General features: G+C 31.9%; 1 protein-coding gene across 1 annotated transcript in view; it reads right to left on the reverse strand.

The window, feature by feature from the left end:
• Window positions 1–204: 204 nt before the first annotated feature.
• ASZ1 (ankyrin repeat, SAM and basic leucine zipper domain containing 1) overlaps window positions 205–12,364 on the reverse strand; it is a 79,377-nt gene continuing 67,217 nt past the window's right edge. Inside the window, exons 10-13 of the mRNA XM_061197973.1 lie at window positions 11,103–11,212; window positions 4,949–5,054; window positions 4,006–4,119; window positions 205–357 (exon numbers count right to left, since the gene is read on the reverse strand). Coding sequence (XP_061053956.1) covers window positions 205–357; window positions 4,006–4,119; window positions 4,949–5,054; window positions 11,103–11,212 — 483 coding nt within the window. The remainder of the gene's footprint in view (window positions 358–4,005; window positions 4,120–4,948; window positions 5,055–11,102; window positions 11,213–12,364) is intronic.

A 12,364-nucleotide genomic window follows, 5' to 3' on the forward strand; every position in this document is an offset into this window, starting at 1 on the left:
TAACATAAAAATATAACAAATTATATTGTCAACTCAAACTGACAAAACACTTTCTAAAGAAAAACATTCTGCAGTAAGCTATCATAATTTTTCCTATGGAGTGTTGGCAAAGAATGTAGTTATACTGTGCCACAAACAGTTAAAAGCAACATTTTTAGGTAATTTGAGTAAGATATACATAATTACTCAAAACAAATATTAGGGTTATTTTCTCTGAAAAGTTAGCTTGCAAATGAAAAGAAGAAACCCGAATCCGCATACTGTAATAGCCGTCCTCTTCAAAATTCTACTATTCCATGTAGATACTTCTTCCATTAACGGTATACGAGTTGGATCATTTTCTCGTTCATTTTGCAACTAATGTTTAGAATGGGGAAAAAGGAAAAAGTTAATGTGCAGTACAGTGAAAATAAAAATATCTTTGATTTTAAAAAATATCAAAACATCCATGTTAATCACTTGATTTAGATGTAGCCTAAATGCAAGATTCCCGTGGAAGATTTAAAGTAAAGATTCAAAATCTTAAAAGACAGTCTTTCTTTCAACCAGGATCCCACTGTAGTAGATTATTAGTTTTACATTAAAAATAAATGCTTCTATAGATTATTACATTTAAAAACATGTTTTTATGTCAGGAGATAAAGTTCCTTTAATGTTAAAGTTTCTATTTCTACCTATAAGGAACGAGAGTCGTTGTTTCCTTTGTATTAAATATCAACTGATTTCTTACAAAAAAAGTGAACCTTATAAAAAAAAGTATTGTTATGGCATACCTACAGTACATGAAATTCAACAAAAACTAGAAGATTCAATGCTAACACTAGAAGTATAATCCTTTATTTAAATATATTTGCAGGAACAAATGTTAACAAAAATTTCAGTAGTTCTTTTTGCACTTCTCAACAATGAAAGTACATGACCCAGTCAGTTTCTAAATTCCTATACATAGAACTTTCTTGCTAAAGAAGGCCTCTCAACTCGTGTGTGTGTGTGTGTGTGTGTGTGTGTGTGTGTGAGAGTGGGGGGGGGGAGGAGGGAGGGAGAGGAAGGAGATAGTTGCTGGGGAGAGGCAGAAGAGGGAGAACGAGCAGAAACCAAAAGATCCTTGAAAGATAAAAAGAATCAGGCACATTTACAGAGTGATATTTACTAGAAACATCCTGTGCTGGAGTGGTGACATACTTTCAACATTAGCAAAAATAACTACTTCTCAAATCTACAGTGTAAATATTTAATTAAAAAACCCTGCAAAATTAATTTCAAATTTATAGTAGAAGATGGACTTCAATGCCAATCTCATTAATACTGTATTCTTGGTCTAACTTCCAAATGGCTTCATTCAGCAACAGATTCCTTTTTGACACTGATGCTCCATTTACTGAATCCTGAGACAGTCATTCCTTTTATTAACCAATTACTTAGAATGACCCTTTCTGACAGGAGCCTGTCAGTGTGTTGGTTTGAAAGAGAATGATGTGGTGTTAGAGTCTGGCCTTGACCTCTCCCACCCTCTTTCTTTGTTACCTCCATATACTTATCTATGATAGCTCATATGTTTCTTTTAAAAAATCCCTTCTGTTATTATTGGTAAACTCTAAAATATCATAAGCTTAACAGGCATGATACCATACTCCCAAATCTGGAAGCCTCATAGTTCTCTAAATAAAATCTTATTTGGTGATTATTACTTGTTTAAGACTAATCCAAAGAAAACCCAATGCACAGGCTTGCTGCAAAATTAAGACGTTCCTGCCCAAAGAACTATATCTGCTGTTATTACGAACCAATAAATATGTTTTCAAGGCCAGTCTTTACATAGAAATATATAGATTCAAGGTAGAAAAGACCAAAGAAAAACAATCTTCCATTTAGCTAAAGAAAGCTGAAATTTTTCTCTATAGGTATACTTTATTAAAATAAATATTATGGTACCTGATTGAATTGTTCATGTTTTCGAGTCAAAGTTACACTCCGAAAGCAGTGTTTCTTAATTTCATCCCTTTAAGAAAAATCTGGGTGTTCTCTCTAATTTCATCTTAATCCTCCACCCCACCTCCCCAAATGTTTTTAGTTCATCTTGGAGAAAACAAATAATTATCAATCCTGAGACAAAGATGTCTTAGGGAATTTCTTACACTAAACATTAAAGGTTGATGCTTTGCAGGAAGTATCTTTACACAAATCCTTCCAAATTTCTCTTGCATCCCCATGAAAAACACCATGCTAATAAGTAAAATCAATACCATTTCCCTTCAATTCTTCTAGATGATGGATATAGTGAAGATGAATGGTGCTATAATTTTCATGTTGTCAGCAAGTTCAGAAAGTATAAAATCATATTTTTGCATGAGAAAGTTCATTTGGGGAGTGGTGTGTATTAAAGGAACACAAAGTGGAAGTAGAGAGAATAATTAGGAAACTGATGTGTAGCACAGTTGCCTGACATACAGGAGGCACTCTTAGGTTTGTTGAATGAATAAATGTCAGAGATATAATACAACTTCTAAGATGCCTTTCTCTGGAAGGGAGTTATCATCTACAAAAAATGTGAAATATATTGCTCATTTGCCCTATTTTAAATGTCTTTATCCCCCTATAATTTTGTAGAATTTGCTTCACAATTTTCTGCTCATTTTTAAAAAAGACTCCTTTTGACTGAACATATGTTAATAGCTAGAATGACAAACTACCTGGAACATGTATAAAGTTTATTTTGAAGAAAATAACTTTTTTGATAAAATACTAATGAAAATATTAAATGACATATGGGTTGATGCTATAAAAATTTAACACATAATGTTCACATCAGATATTTCACAAAAACTTTATCGATATCAAATATATTTATTAGACGTGGAGACTCATAAATGAGTTCTTTAGTCAAGTGAAAGTGTTGCCCTTTATTATCTACCTTCAACAGAGTTCTCTATTTTAGCAGCTTAGATTTTGTTATAGCCAGTTTTCTTGAAGGGGGAAAAAATCACCTGTCCTTAAACCAAATACATACTTCTATATGAGTATAGGAACAAGAACCAAAAAAGCCCATACTCTTTTAAAAAGTTAAATTATAAAAGATACTATAAAAAGTCTAGACGGGGCTTCCCTGGTGGTGCATTGGTTAAGAATCCACCTGCCAATGCAGGGGACACAGGTTCGAGCCCTGGTCTGGGAAGATCCCACATGATGCAGAGCAACTAAATCTGTGTGCCACAACTATTGAAGCCCACGCACCTAGAGCCCGTGCTCCGCAACAAGAGAAGCCACCACAATGAGAAGCCCGCGCACCACAACGAAGAGTAGCCCCCGCTCGTCACAACTAAAGAAAGCCCGTGTGCCCCAACGAAGACCCAATGCAGCCAAAAAAAAAAAAAAAAAAAAAAAGTCTAGAAAATAGAAGGAATATTTTATCCACAACCCTACCTCATTAACAGAGCTAATCACATTTCATTTTTGGTAGTTTTTTTATATTCACATTTATATATGTAAATAAAAATTAGAAATAGAACTTCTTATCTTTAACAAGTTGATATATACTTTTCATTATATTTTTTCAACTGGCTGCATATCATTACAAGAAACGGTTATACCATAATTTATTAAATCATTCTCGTATAGGACATTTACGTACATAGAATTTTGGAATCATTAAACTAGTACTATTAAAGATACAAATATTTTTATGGTCCTTGCCAAACTGTTTTTGAAAGTGGTTTAGACATCAGTCTCACATGAAAATACTAGTTTGGTGAATATAACCAGTGATGGGTAGGGTAATACATTCCCTGCTAATTTATAGGATGAAAATGATACATCACTGTTCTTTCAGTATGCATTTCATTAATGACCAACAAAGTTTGTTTCCTATGCATATTTCTTCCTTTGGAAACTGTCCTTTCTCCACCTGTCTAGTGGGAGCTTAAGTTGCTCTTGTCAGAACTGCTTCATTGTCTAACATATTATGCTGTAAATAATCTTCCCCCTTTTTAATTTTAAATATTTAAATACCTTCTGAATTAAGTCTTTTAGTTTGCAGACCTCTTCACTCAAGTCTTCAACATTACTAACCAGTTCTTCACAAACTGAAGTAAAATTCCGGGGAGAAGCCCATTCTAGTACTATCTGTTAATATTTTCAAAAGTTACATTTTAAAGAATGGAAAGCAACTTTTCACAACTTTATATCCACAAAAAGTATACAACATTATCAAACATTAAATTAAATTATATAACTGAAAAGCATTTTTTTATTCAGGATAAATCCTGACACCAAAAGAACTCAGTATTTTTATATAAATAGTCAAATCAGTTTCCTGAATGCATTTATTAAATATACATATATATCACTATGGAGACTAATATTAGTAATAAAAATATTTATGGTGAATAAAGTCATGAAGGTTTTAAGAATGACATAATTCCCATATTAGTGTTATACAAAAATCATAGGAAAACAAGTGCATTAAATATTTTTCACTGTATACAAATAGCTAAAACCAAATCACATGAAAAACTTTACAAAACAAGTTTGCTTTTACAGATCACTTACACTTTCTCTATTTAAAATTTCCTTCATTAAAAAATCCTTATATTGATATGGTTTTTAATAACACTCAACACACTGTTTTGTTTCAGCTTTCACTTGGTTCTCCTGTCACTTTATATTTTAAACAATTAAATTCCCTTTAAGAACAAATGGTAAGTTCAATACACAGATCAGTTTAACTTTTGGTCTGACTCATTTTCCTTTTCTTGAGGGCTAGAACACAAAGTTTTTCAATTAATTAGTATAAAAAAGTAATATTAAATAAGTTGACTTATTTAGATCTTAGGTGATTTTACAGAAGATATAGTTTTACCAGATCATTACAGTTTATTGAGTTATCATTAACTTATCTGGAATGTTCTCCAGCATTCATACTTTTCTTCATTTAATAACTTTTGTAGAATACCTTCTGAGAATTTACAGGCAACTCAGTAATAATGTTCTGTACAGCTGTTATTAAATGGCCACACTGTTTGTTTAATTTCAGAAGAAAGCTGAGGAACTCATCACCACTAAAGAGAGGAAATAAAAAGGAATCACTAATATGAACAATTTACTCCATTTTACTTGGCTAGTTATTCAATGTCTAGTCATAACATTTATTAGATTCTTTAAAAAAATATTTGTAGAATAGTTAATTTGTATTAGCAAGTGAAATAGACTTTGAGCATACAAAGAAAACCAAGCGTCCAATCTTGAGGATCTCCAAGTTCAGGATGAGAAGCAGACATAGAATTATAACATTGTTATTCACAGAGACATATGAAGAAGGAACATAAAAGTGCCAATATTTGAATGTCTATTATGCGAAGGCACTGCACTAGTTATTTTACATTTATTATTTTTTAAATTCTTCCCAACAACTCCTGTAAGGTAGATGTTATTAACAGTAGTTTATAGTTGAGACATCTAAAACTCAGACATAATGAACCTAGTATAATGGGAATAGGGATTTAGTTATGCTTCATAGAGTTCATACTTGAACTGAGTCTGGAGCTTAAAAATAAGTTTGTCAAGTAGGTAAGGAAGAAAAGAGATTCTGGACAGAGAGAATAGCAGGTGCGAAAGAACAGGGGTAGGAGGTCTCCAAGGTATAACTAAAGCACAATTATGGGAAAGTCGTAAGAAAAGAGGCTGTACGGGATCACTTGTTTAAGGAACTTTTGTGACATGCTAAGGAATGGAATATTACCTTTTGGATAATGTACAGTTACTAAAGAATTTTAAACAGGAAAGTAGAAAATCAGATTTTCGTATGAGAAAGTTTATTTGGGGAGTGGTGTGGATTAAAGGAAAACAAAAAGTGGAAATAGAATAATTAGGAGACTAGTTTAAGAAATGTTTAGGAGAATAAACTGAAAAAGTTGGTGATGGATTGCACGTAAAAGAAAAGGAAAGGTCTAGGGTTATTCTAAGTTCTTTGGTTTCAGTGGAAGATGGCACTACCAAGCAGGGAAGTGAATTTGGGGGTGGGTGGAGGAGAAAGAAGTGGGGTGAAGGGAAAGCAATACAGCATAATAATTAAGAACACAGACTCTAGTGTCAGGAAGACCTGAGTCTGAATTCAGCTTCCACAGCTTTATGATCTTGGGCAAACCTAATCTTCAGCCAAATATTTCCGTATCTCTAGAACTGAGGTAACAGGAGTGTCAGGAGGACTGAAGGAGATAACATATGAAAAGCACCTAGCATTTTGTCTAGTACATATATGGCATTTAAACAAACTTAATAATGATGATGATGGCAATGATATGAGACATGTAGGTGGCAATGACCAGTAAGTAGTAGAAAATGGCAGTCTTGTAGGTACTTATCCTGGTGTCCACAGCCTCATGAGGCTACACAGAATTCGGGGAGTTGGTGAACTTACATGGGGAAAAATTACATCTTCATTTTCACTAACCTCTAAGAGAATTTCAGTCTTTCCTTCAATTGTGAGTATAGGCACAAACCACAGAAGTATTAGAAATGTCTATAATTTTGGTCACCAGTAGAAATCAAAACAATGGTCATGGAGAGGACCACAAAGAAAAAAGATACATATTGTGAAGAGGGGAGAGTTGATAGGGGTAGAAGAAAAAAGCTATCAGAGGAAAAGTAGCCTGAGAAAAAGAAAATCAGGAGTTAAGGTCTGTTATGAAAGGTAATGAAGGGAATAGATTCAAGATGGAGGAAAAAAGTCAAGCATGTTAAATAATTAGGATTAGTCCAGTGATTCCGACAATGAAGAGATACTGATGACTAGATTAGTTTCAAAGACAGAAGCCAATTTATTGTGAAAGCTACAAAGAAACTAACACAGCCAAATAGAAAAGGGGACCAAGGATAAGAATAGGTAACTCAGAGGAAAAGAAAAAAGAAAATTTTAAATGGATAATAAACATGGGATTAAAATAAGACGTTATATTCTAGTGGAATGACAAAAATTAGGTAGATCATTAGTATCAAGAGTTCACAAATTTGTGAGATGACCTTTCTGGAGAGTTATTTAGCAGTATCTATTATGATAAAAATTCACACAAAAACTAATACAATGGGACCAAAAGCTACTTCTGAGTCCAAATGAAATTCTTATAGGTAGAAGTTTTGACTATACACGGTACAAAGTTTCTTTCATGCTGTTTCTAGGAGGAAAGGTTATAAAAAGCAAGCAAGGACAACCTCTAATGAAACTTAACAGCAAACTTTTCTCTAAGACATGACTTTTATATAGTATTTTAATTTAAAAGAAATCTTTTTTCTTAGCTATTAGATTGAAAAATGAACAGTTTATACAAAATAAAGACTTTAAACTTTACAAATATAATATATATAATCAAGTCACCAACTATGAAAAGTATCTGATGACTACTTTATAAAAGCAAATTGAAATAAAAAAATTTAGATAAGCTCTTGTTCTATCTAGCAAAAGTGGTATTTATAAAAACATTTCCAAATAAATATAATTCTTCTTTATTACATTTTCTTTCTGCTCTTTGCTCGAGAAAGAACAGAACTTGAACATATTTTTCTGTCGAAACAACAGCAGTCATTACTTGTATTAATTTTTCTGTTTCCATGTAGTGTTTATATAAGGTATACTTAAAACTTATATTTTAGTGCTCTTTACTCAAATTTTATTTATTATCAATGAAAGAATAAGTACTTGAATGAGTAATTCATTAATGCCCTATATATTTTTAATGTAATGATTCTTAAGGAAATTAAGGTCCATTGAGAACTGTCATTCAAAATGACAGCAGGTATATTATTCTAGATAGTCAAAGCACACATATATATGTGGAATATAAACTTATAAGCTCTTATTCTCAAGGAAGACTAAGTTAACAACTCAGTTCGATTAAACAAATACTATTATTAACAAAATTAACTAGTCTTAATGGATGAAAGGAAAATATATACCTTTCTTGTGATGTATAATTTTCAGGGCCACTGAATATGGATAGGCAAGTTATAAAAAACACAACTCAAAAGTGTGCCTTTCATCATACACTGTGTGACTGGCTGCCCAGCCCCCACCCCAGAGCTGTACAACCTACATACCTTTACATGGCAGCCCTGATAATTTTGTACTTATTTAAGGATTTCAAAATAAGCAAATATGGCATAGGTATGGTAGACTATATTATTTGATCAAATTGTCATGTCTTTTCTACTGAGCCAAATACTACCAGGCCTCTCTCTGCCAGAGGATTACACTTCATGCCCCAAAGACAAGAGGCTTGGCCATATGACTTGCTTTGGCAAATAAAATATGACTGGAAGTGATTATGTAACTTTTGAACAGTCCGAGGTGGGGCTATTTCTCCAGCCTGTTTTCAGAATAAGGAGGAGATTCACTGCAGCTGATCCATGATATAGGCGATCAAGAAATAAACTTTGTTTCTGTAAGTCATTTAGATTTAGAAGTTATTTGTTACTGCAGCACAACAAAGTGTAAGTTGACTGAAACAACAGGCCATATTTTAAAAATGTGAAGTTAAGTATTAGGATAAAATTTATACTTTAAATAAAGGTACTCCAAACAGAAGTACTATGTGCTCACTGTAGACTATCTGGAAAAACTAAAATTACCAATACTTTTATCACCCAAAGATAATGACTGGTACTATTTTCTTACAGAATATTTTCTTATAGTACACATTTTCTTCTAGTATTTTTCATATGCATATATACAACTGGCATTATACCTCACACTCCGTTTTATATTTGCCTTTTATATTATTATGAGTATTTTTCCATGACATTAAGTCTCAAAATAATTTAAACGACAGAATAAAATAATTATACTGATGTAATATAATCCAACCATTCACCTTAAGTTAAATATTCAGAGTTTCCAAGTTTAGAATATTTATAAATAGTAGATGTGAACAATGTATTTTTTATGTGAAAATTTGCATCTATACAGATTTTTTTTGGAGGAGAAATCATTTCCTAAGTAGACATAATTTTGAGATGCTTTTGATACATTTAAGTAGATATCAGAGAGGCTCAGAGAAAAGGTCTGGGCAGAAACTGCTGAAAATGTCAAGACATGGGTGAAACTTAATATTTGTGTTAAAAATATCTCAAAGTAGTAATGAAATGGTTATTAGTATTTTTGGATTACATTCTCTAATTCTGAAAACATACTAAGGCTAACTGTAGAAAAAAGTAAATGTACTGTGCATGTGTGTTCCTGTAACAGACTACTTTATAAAACTGAACACATAGAAGAAAAGTATCTTAAAATAAATCAGTAGCGAAATTTTTGAAGTCACATTACCAGAAGATTATAATCAATCAGTTCAACTTTTCCTGCTGTTAGTTTTCTTATGACTTAATGACTAATTTCTTCTTTAAAGAATGACTTTGAACAAATGGGAAGTAAAACCTTTTCCATAACAGCATGTAAACAAAGTCTGTGATTTAATAACAAGGTCAAATTCCTGAAATATATGTCTGCCAGTTTTATTTTTTAAAAAATTCAGCAGTTTTAATAAGTGAACCATTGAGGATTCTGTACATTCTTTAAGTCTATTAAATCTCAACAATGAAAATTCATAGAGGCAACTCTGACATCATACAAATAAGTTATATTAAAAAATTTAATTTGCAATTCAGTCATGTAGAACTCAGAATATTCCTTCATAGAAGCAATAAATTAGAAAAGTAAAGAAAATGAACAAAGAGACTCAAAGTTTGCTGATTTAAGTCCTCACAACCGAAATCCTTTACAATGTACTTAAATATTTAAGAGATGCAATGTTATTTTGAAACAATGATGAGGCATTATTTTGAATATAGATCATCTTGTTAAGAGGAGATATAGTTAGAGAAGGGGTAATAATTTTGCAATAACATTTTTAAAGAAATCTGGATCATCTAAATTATCCCCTAGAAGACTTATCTAAATTTTAAAATGGTGTGGAAACTTATTATTCCTATGTTTAATTAATGTTTCTCATAGTTGCAATGTTAGTGTTAGGCAGGCTACACTATACTACTGCACTTGTAAGTATTATATTTTATAGACTATAACTTGGATGAACTTCAAGAAAATTAGTCTGAAAAAAGCCAATCAAAAATGGATACATACTGTATGACTGCATTTATGTAACATTCATGAAATAACATTATAAAGATGGATAACAAATTATCGATTGCTAGTTTTAGGGATGGCGGAGGGGTGGTGGGAGCTATGAAGGGGTAGTAATGTGGTAGCATTGTGGTGATGGTATGTTAAGTATATTGATTGTGGCAGTGGTTATGAGAAGCTACACACATGACAAAATTGCATACAGCTATACACACACAGACAAATGAGCACGTGTATAACTGATGAAATACAAATACAAACCAGAAAAATGTCAGTTTTCTGGTTTTGATATTGTACTATAGTTATGCAAGATAACTGGGTACACTGGGTGACACTGGGTGAAGGGTGCATAGAACCTTTCTGTACGTCTCTGCAATTTCTTGTGAATCTAAAATTATTTCAAATAAAAAGCTAAAAAAATCATTTACTGTTCCACAATATGTTTAAAAAATCAAATACCATTATTTTCAAAATAAATTTTAGATTACTAATATTGCTACTAATCAGTGTTTGACAAGTTTATAATATTGAAAATGAACTTTATATATTGATAACATAATTTCGTAAAGAATAAGGCTGAAAATAGAGCTGAGCTACATGAGAAATGCTTTCTTATTGCCCTAAGCAAAAATATTACCCTTTGAATCTTCAATCTGACATTTATATGATTTAAAGAGAGTAAGAGCTACACTATGAAGAGCATGGGATCTTTTAATTAACTCATTTAACAAAATGCAATGAAAAAATAAAACAAAAATATTTCTATGTGAGTTAAGAAGATGCATTGTTTTGCTTCTTGGTAAAAACTGACTTTATAAAGTACTTTCTATTTCAGAACACAGTATATCGCAAAATGAACTATCTATATCCCTGGCAAAATGATGGTATTAAGTAAAATAACTTGGACATTATCAAAATTCAACTAAAAAAGAAAGCTGATTCTAAACAGTATGAATGTAAACCAGTAAGTTAATTTTACCTGATTTCCAACTTTGCCACTTCAGGTAATTCTCCAAATTTTATCTCTTCTACCTCTAGTTCTTTAAGAGCAGCCATAATTTTCTGCTGATCTCTACTGGTAATTCCATTCTAAGTAGAAATGATTTTAAAGTACAATAAGGTAGTCATACTTGAATAATATTCAAAATTACTGAAGAAGTTTTCTACTTGATTAATTCACATCTTGAAAAAAATAGATACATATTGGAAAAAAACCATACTGAAAAATATACAAGTTTGCTTGTAATTGGACTGACAAGGTTACATCACTAAAATATTTAGATATATAGTGACTATAGTCAGTTTTCATTATATAACAATTGTGATGGATTCTAAAAACCAATTACTAGATTTTAATATATAATCTTTCCAGAAAACCGGAGTAAAACAATTTTTCCTTCAAAATATTATTTAAAATGTTATTACTGATTAAGTGAGAATTAAGTCTTCTTTTTGTCTATGTTCTACCTTTAGTATTAACTAAATTTTCTATCCTGGATTTAGCTAAGTAGTAGTATGGTTTGATTTTCAGTGATGCTAAAGATTTCAAGTTTCCAATGTGCTCATACAGGAAGATCATTCCTTTTTATGTATCCTACTTATTAAAGTATCTCTGATATTTCCCACAGCTATTTTCAAATTGTTACTTAATAATACTCATTAGCAAAATAATAAGTCTTGGTCATTTTGAGAACCTAGCAAAAGGCGATATTTGAAGAACACGTTTATACCCACATGTACAAAAAACCACCACTTATTTCTAAGTAACCTGTTTTATACTGTTTTACAAATCTATTTCATATTTAGAAATAAACCACCAGTTTTAGTTGAGATGTCATAACTAATCTGAAGGAAAAAAACCCAACTCTAAGCCTTTAAGTATTCTTTTTTTTTTTTTAACATCTTTACTGGAGTATAACTGCTTTACAATGGTGTGTTAGTTTCTGCTTTATAACAAAGTGAATCAGCTATACATATACACATATCCCCATATCTCCTCCCTCTTGGGTCTCCCTCCCTCCCACACTCCTTATCCCACCCCTCTAGGTGGTCACAAAGCACTGAGCTGATCTCCCTGTGCTATGTGGCTGCTTCCCACTAGCTATCTATTTTACATTTGGTAGTGTATATATGTACATGCCACTCTCTCACTTTGTCCCAGCTTACCCTTCCCCCTCCCCGTGTCCTCAAGTCCATTCTCTAGTAGGTCTGCATCTTTATTCCCATCCTGCCCCTAGGTTC

Source organism: Eubalaena glacialis, chromosome 8 (genome assembly GCF_028564815.1).
Source record: "Eubalaena glacialis isolate mEubGla1 chromosome 8, mEubGla1.1.hap2.+ XY, whole genome shotgun sequence".
In the NCBI taxonomy this organism is placed as follows: domain Eukaryota; kingdom Metazoa; phylum Chordata; class Mammalia; order Artiodactyla; family Balaenidae; genus Eubalaena; species Eubalaena glacialis.